The sequence below is a fragment of the Rhea pennata genome, chromosome 8 (genome assembly GCF_028389875.1).
Source record: "Rhea pennata isolate bPtePen1 chromosome 8, bPtePen1.pri, whole genome shotgun sequence".
NCBI lineage: Eukaryota > Metazoa > Chordata > Aves > Rheiformes > Rheidae > Rhea > Rhea pennata.
The window spans coordinates 21,534,299-21,552,245 of NC_084670.1; the positions used below are offsets into that span (position 1 = coordinate 21,534,299).

A 17,947-nucleotide genomic window follows, 5' to 3' on the forward strand; every position below is an offset into this window, starting at 1 on the left:
CTCTAGATTTCTAGTGCTAACACTTGGTGATGATTCTGTTGAAAATGTTGAGTTAGGTGCATTAGTTGCTAGAAAAGAAAAATTAGATTTGTCAGTCTGAAGTTTAGCTTTATAGCATTCTAGTGCAAGCCACTCTTGTATTATCTTCCCTGCTTCTGCAGTGCTTTTTAACTTATGTACTGTAGTAAAATGGAAATACTGATTGAAAGGATGCTTGGGACTGAAAATGATTTGGCAAAAAGGAATTTATTCTAAGGTATGAAGATGAGAAATAGATGAGAAGCATCTTTTAAAATAAATGCTTGCTAAAGTCATAAATCTGGTGAAATACTGTCCTTGTGCACTCTGGTAGTCTGATCAAGTTACCATGGCTCCAGTTCTGTACGCACTGAAAGATTACAAAGCCAGGTCCACTGACCTCAGTGTTAGCTCCCAGATAACCTCATGTTATGTGAAATGATTACCTAGTGTTTGATTCTTCTTCCTTTTTCTTTTTAATCAGATGATCATTTTATACAACAGTCACAAGTCCAACCTTGTTTAACATTTGAGCTTAAAGATCTGCCTGGGTAAGACATAGAAGCTATGATTTTAATGAAAAAGGGAAATATCCCTGGTACTCTAACTATTGTTTGATACAATAAAGACGGAGCATCTTAAACTGGAGTGTGGAAAAGGCACCCTTTAAATGTTTATTTTTGAGGGAGAAATACTAAACTGAAAGATGAGTTCCACTTGACAAAACATTACTGAAGTTCCTTTAGCAGGAGATACTCTGAAGTCTTAAATCTCAACATATCTCATTAGTGTTAACTGGCAGTGATTCAGCAAACTGGTGTAATATGTTCTCCTTTTAAGTTGAAAATTGGTCCAATAAATTGAATTTATACTTGTTAACTGGTGCAAGAATACCATTCATGTATTGAGTTTAAAATTGTTTGCCAAATCATCACATTCTCTGAGGAGCATTAATATGATATTAATGAAATGCTGTTAGATAAAACACAGTCAAATCTGTCTTACACAATTATGTGCAAAGCTACATTAATTACAATAAAATATTAGTTGGATATCTTTATAACTACACTCATTGAGTTTTAAATTTTTCATAAAAATTATTAGTATCAGTCTAACTTTACACAGAAGTTGACACAGAGAACAGTTTGTTTGAGGCCAAACAGTAAAAGAGCAGCAGAGCTGAGATTGAAAACCAAACAAAAACATCTCTTCAATCAAAAAAATCTTAATGACACCAGGGTCACATTTGACAGGTCAAACAGATACTGCCAAGCAACTAGAGTAACAAATTACATATGCTAGCATCAGATTTCATCTCTTACCTATATAAATGTTTATATTTCAATCTACTTTACCCTACCTATCAGGCTATTTCAATCTGTTTTGGTATTTGGAAGGAATTTAAAGAAAGATAGGCTAGACGTAATTACTTCTATGCTCTGGTCAATATTATCTCGCAACATTAGACTCTAATGTCCAAGGTCCAAGTATAAACTCTTGCTGTGTATACAATGTAATACTACATTATAATAATATTTTTTTTCTAAAAACACTACTTGTTTTCAGCCACTGCACAATTAAGATCTAACTCACAGAAAAGGATATAGTCTAATCAAATTGCAAAGGTATGGTTTTAAAATAAATAGAAGGAGCTTTCTTTTAAAATCAGGTTTGCATTTCTGAATGAAATTACCCATTAGAAGACAAAGATGGTGACTTGACACCTTTGAAACTTCCTGTTGGTTAAGTAATAATAGTGTTACTTCATAAATTTACTGCTGAGGAGTATGGGGCATTGACAAAAAATTGTGCTATCACTTTAAATTTTATAAACTTGCTTGTTTCCTGCATACAGGCCAAAGAAATCTGCTTTTAATTTTAGGCAGAAGTTCAGTTAAGTTCTATGTTGGCTTCTATTGTTGGTATCAGGAACTATTACTGTTATTTAAAAACCAAACAAAAGAGTACTGTCATGCAAGTATTTTAAGTTCCTAAATATTACAGTCATAAACTCTGAAGTAGGCAAGAGCAATGTGACCTGAGTGCGACCAGATATCCAACGATCAGGCTTTCTAAACTGTGCTGAGGCCACTGATGGAATAAACAGTTCCCTGTTTCTCCTTTGCAAGAACAAGTGTTTTGTAATACTGCATGGCAGAACCAGAACGGGGGCGAGGAGGAATGCTAGGAAGGCATATATCAAGAGACTGAGGAATTCTGGTATTTATAGGCTTGAAAAAGTTGGAAAACTATTTCCTGCTAATGACACTGATATGGTATCCACTCTTATTTTGAAGCAACTGTTAATCCTTTCCTGTTGTGGTGTTTAATAACATACACAGAAAAACTGCAAGCTGAACATGAAATGCGTCTGTGAAGTGCACCATTTAAATGCCAGTATAGCAAACACTATGCACAACTGCTGCAGGCTGTGGCCTACACAATATCTGTAATGCTAAATAGTAGCACCTAAGCCCTGATGTTTTGCTGGGGTGGTTCCCATATGCAAAAAGCAGGCTCAGTTTACCTCTGCTCAATTAATGCAGGCCCAAAGGCTCCAAGTGATGTGCCTGCATATTAGGTGATATTGATGGAGGAAGATTGAGGCAGCCTGTTCTGCTTTCCTGGTTAAGCTTGGTATGTATTTATTCAGCCTGCTTTGTAACAGTAAGATTTTTCAAAATGAACTGAAGGCCAATGAGATGATACTGCTCTAACAATTAAGTGGCTACATAGTATTTAATGAACATCAGTCCTGTAGTGGATCAAGTCCTTCATGGAGATCGATGGCTATTTTAGCTGCTATAACAAAAGTTTGTCAAAATAGTGTTTCACGATTTGGAATTAGGAGCCTGTATGTTAGTTTGGTTTCCCAATGACTTTTGTTTTCAAAAATTTAAAAATCCTTTCTCATAAACTTGGATGCACTTCAAAATATGCCTTAATGTATAGCACAGTGGAAATGTGTGCAGCACAAACCTAGTAACTTGGAGAAATGAAACATCCACATTGGTAAACTTCAGTGGCCACGGTAAAATTGCCTTGAGTAATAATCCTTCTGGTTTTCCTTGCTTTTGACAATGTATTCAGCTTGCGCTTTAGGAAAAGTACTCATGAAAATAGCCTAGTTATGTAGGCATTACTAGCTCTTCTTCTCTTAGAACTGTTCACTCCATGTGTAGCCCATGAGATTTCTAAATCCTGCCCTGCTCGCAGTACGCAATAGCAAGCCTGGAGGAAGAGACACTTTGCAATTTCTTTACCACAAAATCTTGCACAAGTCACTTCTGGATACTGAAGCCTGCTGAGGACCACAGCAAAGAGATGGTCCAGCTTCCTATCAATTATGTACATCTACTTAGTTCCTACTCCTTCTGTACCTATTGGCACTTCATGTATTTCCCACCCCTATGCTGTATCTCCTCTACTAACACATCTCCAGTTGAGAGATTAACAAACCGATAAATTGTGCTTCTGGCACATGCAAGTCTGTTCTGTGCACAAAAGCACATAGGCTAAGGAATAAGGAGACCAGGAAGAACATGAAAGAAGGGAGAATCTCTCTAGGCCCCAAGGAAACATCCATGTAGAATAATCCAGTCTGAAAGCAACAGATTCAGCTGAGGCGAACCGCTCAGTGGGGGAGCTTTTCCTAGAGATTTTCCCTCAGTCTCTCTTAGGATCTTAACAGTGTAGGGATTCATAAAAGCCTACATGTAAGGCTTACAAGCCATGTAAGCCCTTCACTTACACAGACATGAAAACTTTCTCAACATCAAAAATGTGAACTGTAATGAGGGACAAACAGATTTCTTAAAACATTTGGAGGGAGGGGTGGGTGAAAGCAGAAAGATTATCTATCAGAATAGGTAACAAATACAGTGGGAGGTGAGCAGAAGTGCTTCTATAAACATTAATGCTTCTGGACTGCCTAAATACATTTTAATTGGATGAACATGTCACAGCAAGCAATGCAATTATAAGGATATGCATGTGGTAACTGGGAGTGCAGAGTTGTATCTAAATTCTCTTTTGCAGTCTTAATTTGATGCAATATACTACCTTTTCAAAAAATAAACAGTATAACCTAGTGACTGTAAACTGAGAAGCATTTTTTTTAACGTAGGTCTAGGCAATAAAAATAGACTCATTTTAAAATAAATAAATAAATAAATAAAAATAGACTGACCTTCTGAGGCTGCAGGGCTGACCTTTTCAGCGGGGTGCAGTTAAGGGTTTTGGTGGTGAGAGGCTTACAGCGACTGTGACAGGTATTGCGTTGTTACAGCGAGGCTAGGCAATGGCAAGGGCTGGCGGGGGGCAGTGTTTCAGCTGACAGCGTTCCTCACAATAATGGGGATCTTTTTGCTTTGTTTTTTTTTTTTTTTTTTTCCTTCTTGACTGCCTTACACCTTGGCCACAGAAACATCCTCAGAGCTGGTACTCTCGCCCACACGCTATATATAGCGCTTGAACGCTAGGCGACACCACGCTTCTCCCCACAGGCAGCCATGACGAGCGACGCGGCCCCGCCCGCGCGGCGGCCGCTGCAGCGGCGCGGGGCGGCCCCGGGCACGCGCGCCGGGGGGGCGGGGCGCCCCTGAGGTAACGGCCCGGCCCGGCCCGGCTCTCGCGGGAGCTGCGCCGGCGCCGCCGCCCGCCGTGTGCGGTCACGGCGGAACCAATAAAGTTTGTCGCAAGAAAGGGGGCGGTAGCAGCCGCCCTGTGCCGGGCCCCGGCCTCGCGCCTGAGGAGCTGCGCGTCGGCCGCTCGCGAGGGCGGCGACCGAGGGGCCACACGCAGGAGCGGCCGCCGCCCCGCGCCCCTCCCCGTCCCCGGGCGGCCCCGCGCCGCCGCCCCGCCCCGCCGGTCGGGCAGTGCGTGCGCGTCGCCGCGAGGCGCTTTGAGGCGGCCGCAGCCGCGGGGCCGTCGCCGCGGCGGGGTCCGGTTGTGCTCCCTGCCGGCAGCGCTGCCCGCCCGCCGCCGGGGGCCGCTGGCGCGGAGGCCGCCATGCCCGGCGCGGGGCATACGCGGCTGCTGCACCTCGGCGAGATGGAGAAGCTGGACAAGACCCTCTTCAGGCTGGAGCAAGGTGGGCGCGGCGAGGGCGCGCGGCCTTACCGCGCCCCATGCGCAGCCCTTGCTTTAGCACGGGTTTGTCCGTGGCGGGCTGTGCCCGCTGCCGAGCGCGGAGGTGGCTCGGGCCGGCTCGTCGGGCGCCCGCAGCCCGGCGCCGGGCGCGCTGCGGGTGCAGTGCGGCGGGCGTCCGAGGCAGCCCCGCAGGGCAGGGGCTCTGCCCCCATGATCCGCACTTCCCTGGCCCGTAAAGAGCCCTCGTTAACCCCGCTCTGCAGCGTGCCCGCTGACTCTCCTTTTTAATGTTAGAAATGGGAAATGCATCAACAATATTAACAGTCCTGTTAAATCTGAGGTACTGTTTGGGAATACAGGCTGCTTCAGCGCCTTCCAAATCTTCCTTGCCAGACAACTTTCTTAAAGCTGTGCTGTGTTGTTACTGTTCTGGCCGTGTGCTAGCCAGAACCTCTATTTTCAGAAAAACCCGAGCTCTGTATTTGGTCCACTGTCAGACTGGTCAGCAAATTCAGCCCATTAAAAAAAAAAAAATAATAAAAAGTTACTCTTTTGCTGTATCATTTGAAATGGTTATTAAACCCTTGTTATTTGCGTGAAAGTTTTCTGGTTGTAATTACCTTTTTTTGCCATATAAAAGACCTAGAAGCTTGTGGTTTAGTATAAAAGTAATATGTTGGTTCCTTGCTTATATAAATGAAAAGTCTCTTTAAATATATTGTGTTCAGAATTTTCTGTGTAATCTAGAAAAATACCATTAGTGTACAAATGCAGAGTTTAACTTAATCTGTTATTGATTTTTTTCCTTTGAGTTATGTAAATTTTCTTGGAGAGAGTCACAGAAAAGTCTGTGGACTTCAAACATCTAAAATGCCTCTGCTGGCAGCAGTCTTGGGGAGGGCATAGTTCATTTGAGCATGGCATTCCTGATGTCAGTGTAACTGTTACAGGAAATAAGATATCAGTGGCATATATCCCTCAACTCTAATTTTAGAAAACCCTGTAATGAAATGTCAAGGCAGTACTAGAGAGAATTGTGCTCACCTTCCAAAAGTGATTTTTCGTGTAAGATTTTTACAGTCAAATGAGCTTCATTTTACCTGACGCTACTTTACATGGCTTCTTTGATGCAGTGATGATTATGTTAATAAGAGAAAGTATGGGCTTGTTGATACTTCCATATTTAAATGTACTCAGACAGCTGAACTCTGATATTAGAGCTGCTGTGATTCTACTTCATAAGCAACTTTTTTTTCCAGTTTAAGCGAGTGGAACTTAACACTGTCGAATTCTTTTAAGACTTTGTCTTTAATTATTTGCTCTTACAGATACGCAGATTTCTTTTATTCAAAAGTCTAATTTTGTAGACTGGTTGGGAACTAGGTATATTACTAATCAGTTACATGACTGGCACATAATTCAGTAGAAGTTACTGTGCAAGCCCTTAAACATCTACATGAAAATACCCTGTGATAACTTAGCCATGTATGTGATGAAGGCCCTCATACCTGCAGGTAGAAGTGTATTCTAAGACCTGTTGAGTAAGCTTAATTTTTCACGTTCAGCTGAACTACAGAAATAGTCTACTGAACTGACTACAATCCAATTTTAAGTCCTAATATTCTAATTGCATTCTCTCTATTCTTGTTATCCTAAGCCTAAATACTGTTCTTTCCAATGCACGTATGAGCCGCAGGACTTGTACAAGCTCCACAGAGCTCAGTGATTTAAAGGAAAATGTATTTGTCTGCTGTAAATTACATGCAAGTAAACATCATTTTACAGTTTAAAAACATGAATTTAGAAATTTAAGATTTATTTTTTATTTATTTACTACTATTATGTATACCGACACCTACATGGGATTGTATGTGATTTGGTAACTCTCTGCTGGTTTTTGTTTTTAAGACTTTTTATGTGGAAAAGGGAAACAAAATGGAAAGGAGATAAATGATTCTGTATAAGAAAAGAAAAAGAACTCTGTAAATGGAAAGGATAAGAAAATAGGGAGAGAAGATGCTGTAGAAATATGCTATCCTGCAGAAGTTCTTGACAGATATGTTGGTGACTTTTCTTCCTAACATAGTTTCAAATTATGAACGGTTGTTACAGAGTAGAAATATCTAGTCCTCCTAATAAGATGTCTTTAATGTCTTTAATTTCTTTCTTCTTGAGGTTTTGAATTACAGTTCCGACTGGGCCCAACTCTTCAAGGAAAGCATGTTACTGTGTATACTAACTATCCAGCTTCTGGAGAAGTGTTTGATCGCCACAAGTTCAGGACATTATCGTGGCACAATCCTACAGGAAAAGAAGATGACTCTGACAAATATTGCAAACTGGATCTCCAGATTTCTGGATCATACCAGTATTATTTCAGTCTTGGGTAAGTGAAACTTTTTACATACTGAGAAATGCAGTCTGTTTCCTATTTCTGCATAGATTTTTTGACCTGAAGAAATACTGTTAAGAATAAAAACATTTTTCTCCGTTGTTAAGTGCAATAGTGGGGCCTATTTAAATCTGATGAAAGACAACAGTTGTGGTGGTTGTCTAATACTTTCTGATGCTGAGCTATTCTGAAGAATTTACAGAAGACATTTGATGTCCAATTTTGTATGAATGTTTGGAAAAGAAAACCAATTTTGATGTGAGCACCTGAAAGATAGGAGCTGACAGTTAAATTCCCATAGACTAAGGAGGATGTTTAGCTCAGGTCTCTTTCTTTAACAGGATAGTGCTCCAAATGTAACGTAAGTCCATGTAGGAAAGATAGGCAGTCATGCTTGCTTTCCAACCATATCCTAAAAGCAGGAACTGGTAGACTGTCCCCAGGACAAAAACAAAGGCACCTCACTTTTGAAGGAGAGAGTTTAAAGTTCTGTATCTTAATTTTACTCTTGTAAGCACTGTTGTATGTCCAGTAGACAGATGGTGCTTAAGAGGTGAACATCTCTGCAGTGTTTTAGCCCTGCCACATGCACACCCTAACTGCTGAAGTAGGCATCAGTGTTTTTAAAATAGGTGCGTTTGTTGGCTTCTGTTTCTGAAACTGATTTTTACAAGCGGTATTTGCTATGTCAATGACAATTTCATTAATTTCTCCTAGAAATGAGAAAAGTGGTGGAGGTTACATAGTTGTGGATCCTATTTTGCGTGTTGGAGCTGATAATCATGTGTTACCTTTGGATTGTGTTACGCTCCAGACATTCCTTGCTAAGTGTCTGGGACCTTTTCATGAATGGGAAGATAGGCTTAAAGTTGCAAAAGAAACAGGTAATAATGATATACATACTAAGGGATATAGTTTCTTTTATCTTGTGGTTAAAAATCAAAATTACACTGAAGAACTTCAATATAAACAGTTTATTTATCCTTTAGTTTATAGTTTAAGTATTTCCCACTAGGTTCAGTTAAATTAACAGTTTAAGTCAGTGGAATCACAGAAATATTTGCTTAAGTGCAAGAATTTGGAATTTCCTTGTATGGGAAATCACTTTTTCATTTTATTGGCTTAGTTTCAGATGGATATAAAAGTTTGTAGAGCTGAGATGTGTGGGGTTTTTTTATTTTGTTTTAAGACAAGTATTATACAGAATATATTGAGAGGAAGATTCAGTTTAATTTATGCTAGTTATTCCAAACATTAGCTTTTAATACATGTTATGACTGTAATTTATTATGCTTTTTGTCAGGGAACTTATTTTACTGAAATGTATTTTTCTTTTTACTTCAGGTTACAATATGATTCATTTTACGCCACTTCAGAAACTTGGACTGTCTAGATCATGTTATTCATTGGCTGATCAGTTAGAAGTAAATACTGAATTTTCAAGCCATAATAAAAAGTGCACTTGGAGCGATATAGGCGCTCTTGTGGAAAAAATGAAAAATGAATGGAATATGCTTTGCATCACAGATGTAGTCTACAATCATACTGGTATGATTTCTGTGTGTGTGTTAATAACCAGATTGGTCTAGTAATTATATTACATTATTTCCCTTAATTTATATCCATCTGTTATGGAGACATAGCTGTTATGAATGCAAAAAGAATTCTGTATCATTAATTAAAGAACGAATAGAGGCCTTCACAGAGGGCATTCATGATCTTGTGCATGTCTGCGTTTTTATCATGCTTATTTTTATGATCTGTAGTTTACAACTTGTGCACAAATGAACGGAATCTATATTATGAATTATTTTGTGGGTAAACATAAATGAAGTAATTTCTTATTAAACAGGGAATTATAGAGAATTGGGCTTTAAAACATTCTCACAGTATCAAATGAGAACTTTTTGCACTTTAATGATTGGAAGTCCAGTTTCTTTCACACTATTCTCTACATGCTGGTCATGCTTGAGATCTTGTCCTCTTTTTCCAGTGTATATTTGTATACTCTTGAGGCAAATGGTTTTATATACATCTAAGTTAGAATTAGAGTCTGAAACGTATTTGATATATTTAGAAAATACAATGCCACAATACTATGTGGTCACGTTTGCGTAAAGACTGTCATGTTGCCTTCATAGCTGGAAAAATTAATCAGGATGGAGAAGCAAACTTTTTTTTTTTTAAGTTATACCATGGTGAAGGAATAAGTGTCTTCTAACAGGATAGAAATATTGAAATAACTATGACTTTGCTTTAAATCATTAAGCAAGATATATCTGATGACTTTGCTTTTGTCTCTAAATTTTTTAAAATATCAGTAAGTGTTGATTGCTTTTCCCCTCTTGGTTGTTAGTAATGAAAAACTCCAGTGAAGTCTGTAGTAGTCAGTTGTAAATCCAGAGTTTTTGCTAGTACACATGAGAGAGATGGTATAAGCAGAAAGATACATTGATAAATATCCACTTAAGTGGTAGTGGTACGTACCTGTGGAGGTAGATTTTCGGGGGGGGGGGTTGGAATAAGAAAATAGCCAAAGAGTCTGAGTTTCTTTTTGCCTGATCAATTAGGTGGGAATCTAATTCTACATTTACTGTGTTTTTAACTGAAGACCAATTTCTGGTAGCTCATTCCTGCACTTTAGGGTGATTTAAGCATAAAACATGTTTCATAAATCTATTTGAATATAAAATAAATGATTATTTATTTCGAGCAGATTATGAGTACTTGCACATGCTTACTAATTCTGCAGCATGGTTGCATTAGAGGCTTAAAACACTGAGTTGTCTCTCAGTAAATCCTCTACTGCTGATAATTCCAAGCAGCTGATGAGCCCTCAGCAAACACTGGTCACTTTTGTTGGTTGGTAGTTTCTGCTTTCTAGCTGACCCTGCTGTATGCAAGTGGCAATGTCAAGTCAGCTAGCTTAGCTTGAATATTCAGCGGTTAAGACCATAGTGTTTGATTTCTTGCATTAGAAGGGAGCAGAAAAAACTTAGACTGTAGGGAATGATGGGAATTGATTTTTTTTTTTTTTTTATATATCTATGTTAGTCTATTAAAATTAGCCTAGCTTTAAAAGTAATGAGAAATGCATGTGCATGTTAAATATAGATACGCCTTTGGCGTGTTTGAGAGAGTATCGTAGATGAGCTTGAAAACACTGGTAACTGCATACACTTGCTGTTTCTGGGCTGCTGTTTCTTTCAAAGTGTTCACTCAAAATATTACATTGGTCAGCATTTACTTCTCAATAAGAGAGGAAAATAGAAAGTATTTTTTTCTTTTCTGAGTTTTCAGTGGCTTTAGCTGAAATAAATTTCTGTGTCATTAAGAAGAGACATCTTAAGTTAATATTTTGGATTAAAGGGATGTATTGCCCTTTTAGAATTTTATTTACTGATGGAAGACTTTATAGTAAATCATTGTTTTTGCTCATCTGAGCAGAGTAAGGTAGCTCTAATTTTTGGAGAAAAATATTTTTTCAGAAGTAGCATATGTATATATTTAAAAGAGAGAGAGAGATCTGGTTGTCCAAGGCAGGTTTAGCTCTGTTGGTTTGAGTGTGGTGCTGCTAATGCCCAGGTCATGGGTTCAATCCCCTACGGGGCTATGCTGAGGGTTGGACTAGACGATCTCCAGAGGTCCCTTGCACTGCTGCCATTCTGATTCTAAGAACACCCTTTAACAGCCTGAGCTTAGTATTGCTTTATGTAACTTTCAAATCAGTAGGATGCATTTAGTTGTAGATGGCAGAATTCCATGTTTATAAGGTCAAACCATTTGTGGACATTTAGATCTTCATGCCATGTTTTTAATAGTCTTGAGCTGTAGTATAGGCAGGTGTTTAGAAGAGCTATTCATAGTAGAGGGTGAGGGAGTACGCTCTTCTTTCCCTTTGACATTTTTGTTTGATCTTCTTTGAATCAAGCAAAATTGTTTTTCAGTTGTTAACGTGTCCACAATTCCAGAACAATTACTGACTCTTTCTTCATGTTTCTGATACTGTAACTCATTGAATATTTTCCTTGAATTTGATTCTATTGTTTTTCTGTTTTTCTAATACAATAGATTGATGATATATTTCTCATAGAACACATCTTTAAAAAATGTTTTGTAAAATTTGAGTAGCTTTTATTACTTCCCCATGTCCTTCTTTTTCTTTTTTTAATCATTTAGATTTTTAATTTCAGAGATTCAAAAGAACTTATGGAAATTATTATTTTTTTAAAAAATGTATGTTTAGGGTAGTTTCATAAACACAGAAATTAACTATTGAAATTTTTTTCTTTATTATATTTAAAAAATTAAAATCTTCTCTACCATATATGTATTTACCTATATTGCTCTGTGTACACCACTGTCTATATTAGATTACACTCATTTGCAAGCAAAGACTCCTTAACTACTTTGATTTAATTCTTCCTATTCAGCATAGCCTAATTTTCTTGGATTTTTGGTTTGTTTTGGTCTTTTGGCTTTTCTTTTGGTGTTTGGTGGCACTATAGGGCAAGTTACAAAACAGACATCAGAGTAGCATCTAATCTGAAATAGCGTTCAATTTGTGGGCACCAGAGAGTACGCTCATTTCCTTATGTGAGACCCATTTAAGTACATTTTTCATTAGTTTTGTGTGTGTTTGTGTATGTGTTTTGTATCTTATGGCTAAGAATATAAAATAGCTTAGGCCATCTTAAATCTTGATATGGAATGTAGCATTTGGCCTTTAAACACATACAGAGATTTCATATCCATTGCTTGATATTTCCTGCAACAAAAATGTAATTTTTCTCAGTATTTTAGAATAGGTGGTACTACTGTATATTTTTTTTACATAACTTCCTGCAGTCTCCGTGACCAACTGTTGCAAAAAAAATAAATAAAAAATTAATATCAACAATGCACACTTCTGCATAGGCATGACTTTTCTGTTGGCTGAAATAAATGAAAAACTTCAACTGAAATGTGAACTAATTGTATGTGCTACAATATCTTAAATTCTCTGTGTTAAGATGTTTGCATTAAAAAAAAAAAGTATTCAGGCTATGTTTTTTTTTTTTCCCTCCCCCTGTTTTTATTTTTTTTAAATAAGCTGCTAACAGTGAATGGCTCAGGATGCATCCAGAATGTGCCTATAATCTTGTAAATTCTCCTCACCTGAAGCCAGCTTGGGTCTTAGATAGAGCTTTGTGGCACTTGACCTGTATGGTGGCTGAAGGAAAGTGTATTGATAAAGGGCTTCCTCCTTTAATTGAAAATGATCATCACCTAAATGTAAGTAAATAAGAACTAAACATACACTGATGAACACTAAACAGATGAATATACTTTAATGTTGTTTAAGGGTTGTGGTGATACTTTGCAGATATATTTAGTAGAACAATTTTTACCCCCAAACACTTACTTTATTCCTTAAAACATCATATGAGTGCTCAGTGTTTTTTGATCACGTTAATTATCAACATCATTAACTTACAAAATTTTTATCTTTACAGTGTATACGTAAAATAATCTGGGAAGATATATATCCAAAAATTAAACTATGGGAATTTTTCCAAGTGGATGTTAACAAAGCTGTGCAGCAATTTAAAACTCTTCTAACTCAAGGTAAAGTATTTTGCCAAAGCACGTGAATTCCTTATTTATAACTAGGAGGATGGAGTTCAAGAAACTATACATTAGCTTGTTAACAAGCTGGAGAAGAGCCCCAATTTTTGCTATGTGAGAAATCTACTATGCTGAGTTAAACGTGTGTGGATGCTTTGAAAGCTAATAAAGCCTTTGAAGACTGGGCTAGGAAAAAATTACTAGAAATGAGGGGGAATAAGAATGAGTTTTTTGCTTGAATCCAGTATGATAACTGAGAACGGTTGTTTTTGAATAGCCAGCTCTGACATCTTAAATGTTTCTTTCCCTTTGCAACCCTCCAAAAACTCACATCTTATGCCAAAATGGTAAAAGTTTTTGTCTTCTAAAGGTGTTTTCTATTTTTACTTAATGATGACTTTTAAAATTTGTTCTCAGGCAAAATGAGCACTAAATCTGATCGAAATCAACATCTTCAGATAGTTCAGGATCCCAATTATAAACGACTTGGCTGTACTGTAGATATGGATATAGCATTGGCAACTTTCATACCACACAGGTATTGATTGCATTATTGATTACAAGTTAAAATTAGAAGTGAAGTTAAATTTGCAGAACCAAAGAAGGTAAAATTATGTTCAGAGATGGAGGGAAAAAATGTTTTTCCACTAATTTTAATTATGTGTATTTACTATGAAGTATTTTAAAGATGAATTTTTCTAATTGTTCTCTGATGTAATTTCCACCTGCAAAGCAATGGACCAGCTGCAATAGAAGAGTGTTGTAACTGGTTTCGCAAGAGAATTGAAGAACTGAATGCTGAACAGTACAGACAAACTAATCACCATCAAGAGCAGGTCTTATAGTTGCTGTATTTTAATGCTGAATTGTTTTAAATTGCAAATAATGAAGGTTTTTTCCTTAATAATGCATAATTTAATTATTTCTAGGCTATCAACTGCCTTGTGGGGAATGTAGTTTATGAACGACTGGCTGCTCATGGTCCTAAACTTGGTCCTGTTACTAGAAAATATCCTTTAGTTACCAGGTATTATCATTTTTCTTAATTGAAAACTGTTAAATTCTATACAAGGAAGTGATTTCAAAGCTCTTTAGAAGTAAAAATTCATATGTACAAGTGCACGTTTTTTCTCATGTACAGTGGTCACTTAATCTGTGACTGTCTTGTTTAAGCAGAGATGATAACTGATAAACCTGTGAATTCCAAAAGCATGATACTGTACTCGGGACCCACTGAAGCTTTACATAGTGCAAATTGCTCTTGTGGGTGGAAGAGAGGTGGAATTAGGAAAACCTATACCTTTCATGTTTGGTGTACCTGATGCTACTTGTATGTCTGAGGGACTGGGGTGTTATTTTTGCACTGTCAGCTGACACCAAGATAGTGGAAACAACTGTCCTTCCTCCTTTGAGATCTTGTGAAATAGAAAACTGTACATCACTTATAGTCTGGCAGCTGCTTTTTATATCCATTTTAGCTAAAAGGCAGTTTGTGGCAGATACTCTAATTTCAAAAGTAATGAATTGCAGTCAAGGTTATCTTAAGTTTTGTTTTTTTTTTTTTTTTTGGTTTGGTTTGCTTTACTTATTGCTTGCCTATGTATTCCACAGATACTTTACTTATCCATTCAAAGAGCTGATTGTGGAGGAAGAAGAAACTATGATACATCAGCCAGATAAGGCTTGTTATTTCATGGCCCATAATGGTTGGGTAATGGGAGATGATCCTCTTAAAAACTTTGCTGAACCAGGTTTGTAAAGAACTTCAAATCATTTTTTAAACCTTTATGATACTTTAGCCAAAGCAAAAGAGGATTTTGTTTAGTCAAACAACTTTTTTTTTTTTTTTTTTTTTTTTTAGGATGTATTCTTCTGAAGTTACAAAAAGCTGAATAGTGGACAGTTGTTCAGTGTATAGCACTCTTACTTACCCTTCAGCATATGAAAGATTGAATACAATAACTGGGATTTGAGGTGCAGTTCTGCAAGATTTTAGAGGCAAACTATCAGCTCTGTGCCGCTGAAATGGGGACATCATGCCTCTCCCCACTTGCCATAGTCTTTTCTGCTTACTGTGTACTTTGTTCCAACACCACTACTTGTTAGGCTTCCTATTAGCTACTTGGAAGGTGGCAGAAAAATATATATATATATATGTGTGTATATAAAATAAAAATGCAATAAAAAGGTGTTAGTATTCTGCTGCATCAGTGAGCAATAGCTTGCTCCTAGAAAGGTTCAGTGAGTGCCACAAGAAAAGGCAGTTGAGAGGTGATCGCGTAAGGTGGTGTAGGGATGGGATAGGGAGGAGCAGGGAAAGAGGTGGGAGGAGAAGGGGCTCTTGCCTCTTCTCTTTGTAGCAGCAGTGAAAGAGTAGGTCACCTCAGCTACCCATGGAACTGCACTGTACTGGAGTGTCTCAGCTTAACTTTATAGGTAGAACAGTGTTGATAATAGCACTGGTATTTTAAAACTACTTGTAGTTGTACTCTAAAGAAAAAGCTATATAATGAATTTCTGAAGTATTAGCTCTTAAATAGTAGTTTTATATTTGAGTGTATTAAGGACTATGAAGTTTTTTTTTTCATTTAAGCTTAAATGTTTTGGAGAGTTTTGAATAAAGAGTACATGCAGGTACTTTCTTTAGATTGTTTTCAGTTAGGGAGAGGGTTTTAGGATTTGTTAAGGTAACATTTTGACTCTTAGCAAAATTAAACTGTTTGGGGATTATTTTTTTTTCCTTTTTCCTAACTGGTGCTTTAAGCAAATTGTTATTTAATCTGTAGTTTTTATGTCAGAAAAATATGACCTAAGTTGATATTCTACGCTGTGTTGAACCTCAGCTACAGCTCAGGACCAAACTGTCTTCCTCTGCAGAGTCTAGATTCTCCTGGATTGATCTAATGTTCTGTCCTTTTTGTAGCCTGTGTTCTGCTTTAGAAGAGGCCTATCCTCCTCACAAAGGGAAAGTTTGTTAGTGACCGAACTGAAAATGCTGATGTCGATATTAAATGGAGAAAGTTTCTTTGAAGTTTGCTATTTGATAACATTACTCAAACTGTTTCTCCCTAAAGGGAGACATACCAGTTGGTGCTATACTATGTCAGACTTGTCAGTAGGGGCACCTTCAGCATCTGGTTTGTAAGACTTGTGGATGATCAAGGAAATTTAATCCAAATTAAATATGGGGACTGCCTGTGAGGATAAGATAGGATATGAATTTGCCATGTTTTAACATATTACATTCTTGATTTCTTTTGGAGACAGTCCTGATGTCCAGGAAGAGTGAAGCTGAAAAATATTTTGAATGTGTTCATTTATTTTCAAATTGAATGAACTAAAGACCAGTTTAATTTTAATTAAAAAGTATCCATCCAAAAGTTTTGTTGAGTCTGCTTTAGAAAATAAGTTACAGAAAAGCTCATATTTATAGGTTGTATATTGATTGTATCAAAAAGAAAGCAAAATCAATAGTAAATAAAACTAGAACAGATAAACGATAAACATTTTCATATACACCAAAATGATTTGGGGACTTCATCCATTTAAATAGTCTAGATGCCTAAGTGCTTTGGAAACATGCCTTACATCACCAGGAACTACTGTTAACAGCAAATTAAACCTTTTAAATTACGGCTGTGACAGTTTATAGTAACACAGTTGGGTTTTTTTTGAATTTGATCATTATAGCCATCTGAATTATGGATGATGATGTTTGTTTGCTGCTTTATAAACTACTAATTCTGAAAAGTTTCTAGAGCTGAAATACCATGATTTTGAATATACCACACCTGCTGTCCTTTTTTTTGTCTTTCAGGTACAGTAGTACTACTTTGAAGAATTAAGTGGAATTTGAATTCAGAGTGAAAAATTACTTCAGTCTCAGTATAGATTTTGGAGTAATCTGAAATTATACATTAGCGTGGGGTACCTAGGTTTCAAGATAACATGGGTATTGTTAGAATTCTTACAGTTTATCACAATGTTTTCCTACTGTTCAGCAGTAGAAAATGAAATGCCACATCTTCGTTTTGATGCATGTGCTGTACTATAGCTTAATGAATTCTTTTCCCTTACAGGATCAAATGTTTATTTGAGGAGAGAGCTTATTTGTTGGGGAGACAGTGTGAAACTGCGTTATGGTGAGAAACCAGAAGATTGTCCTTACCTCTGGGCGCATATGAAAAAATATACTGAAATTATTGCCAAATATTTCCATGGTGTTCGTCTTGACAACTGTCACTCAACACCTATTCATGTAGCTGAGGTACGCAAGATTAAGCGCACTTGTGATAAACCAGGCTCTGGCTATGAAATAAGTCCTGCACTACTGCTACAAAATCTGCAGAATCCACATGGCAGAATTCAGATGTGAATGAAGTTTCTTCACAACCTAAACAAGGTTTCTTGACTGATGATGTTTAGACATTGTCTCAACTACTTTAAACAGCTAGCAAGATGGTATAGGTATTGTATCTTCTCATTCTCTCATTTAGCTTAAGAATTGCAGAACTGATAGGTTTAGTTAACTACTTTCCTCAGGTAAACACAAACTTAGTGGCAATCACTGCTAGTGTCCAGTATGTTGCTTTTGGTTAAGAATTAGTGTTTTATTTGGCATATTAATTTCTATATTATTGAATTAGTGGTTTACATTCTAGCACTTAAAAGTTGGTGAAGAATACCTGCAAAAAGTTTAATCTTAACAAGTTTCTTGTTAAGATTTAATGCTTATTGCAGGTTTGACTGCATCCCAAAATCACACTAGAAAATCAGTTTTAAATTGATTTGAGTACTGCAGCTTAGTAGCACTAAGTGTCTAGCTTAGTTCCAGAGCGT

The 17,947-nt window shown here is 37.3% G+C and overlaps 2 protein-coding genes across 3 annotated transcripts in view; one reads left to right on the top strand and one right to left on the bottom strand.

Annotated features, from left to right (window-relative positions):
• Positions 1–4,540, bottom strand: part of FRRS1 (ferric chelate reductase 1) — a 177,122-nt gene extending 172,582 nt beyond the window's left edge. Inside the window, exon 1 of the mRNA XM_062582149.1 lies at positions 4,208–4,540. The gene's annotated coding sequence lies outside the window, so the exon portion shown is untranslated. The remainder of the gene's footprint in view (positions 1–4,207) is intronic.
• Positions 4,541–4,969: 429 nt separating this feature from the next.
• Positions 4,970–17,947, top strand: part of AGL (amylo-alpha-1, 6-glucosidase, 4-alpha-glucanotransferase) — a 36,804-nt gene continuing 23,826 nt past the window's right edge. For both annotated transcript variants that reach the window (XM_062582128.1, XM_062582127.1), the window contains exons 1-11: positions 4,970–5,110; positions 7,285–7,495; positions 8,219–8,385; positions 8,846–9,049; positions 12,594–12,775; positions 12,997–13,108; positions 13,526–13,646; positions 13,842–13,944; positions 14,038–14,135; positions 14,720–14,859; positions 17,188–17,375. In XM_062582128.1, the coding sequence (XP_062438112.1) occupies positions 5,029–5,110; positions 7,285–7,495; positions 8,219–8,385; positions 8,846–9,049; positions 12,594–12,775; positions 12,997–13,108; positions 13,526–13,646; positions 13,842–13,944; positions 14,038–14,135; positions 14,720–14,859; positions 17,188–17,375 (1,608 nt within the window). In that variant the 5' untranslated portion in view covers positions 4,970–5,028. The remainder of the gene's footprint in view (positions 5,111–7,284; positions 7,496–8,218; positions 8,386–8,845; positions 9,050–12,593; positions 12,776–12,996; positions 13,109–13,525; positions 13,647–13,841; positions 13,945–14,037; positions 14,136–14,719; positions 14,860–17,187; positions 17,376–17,947) is intronic.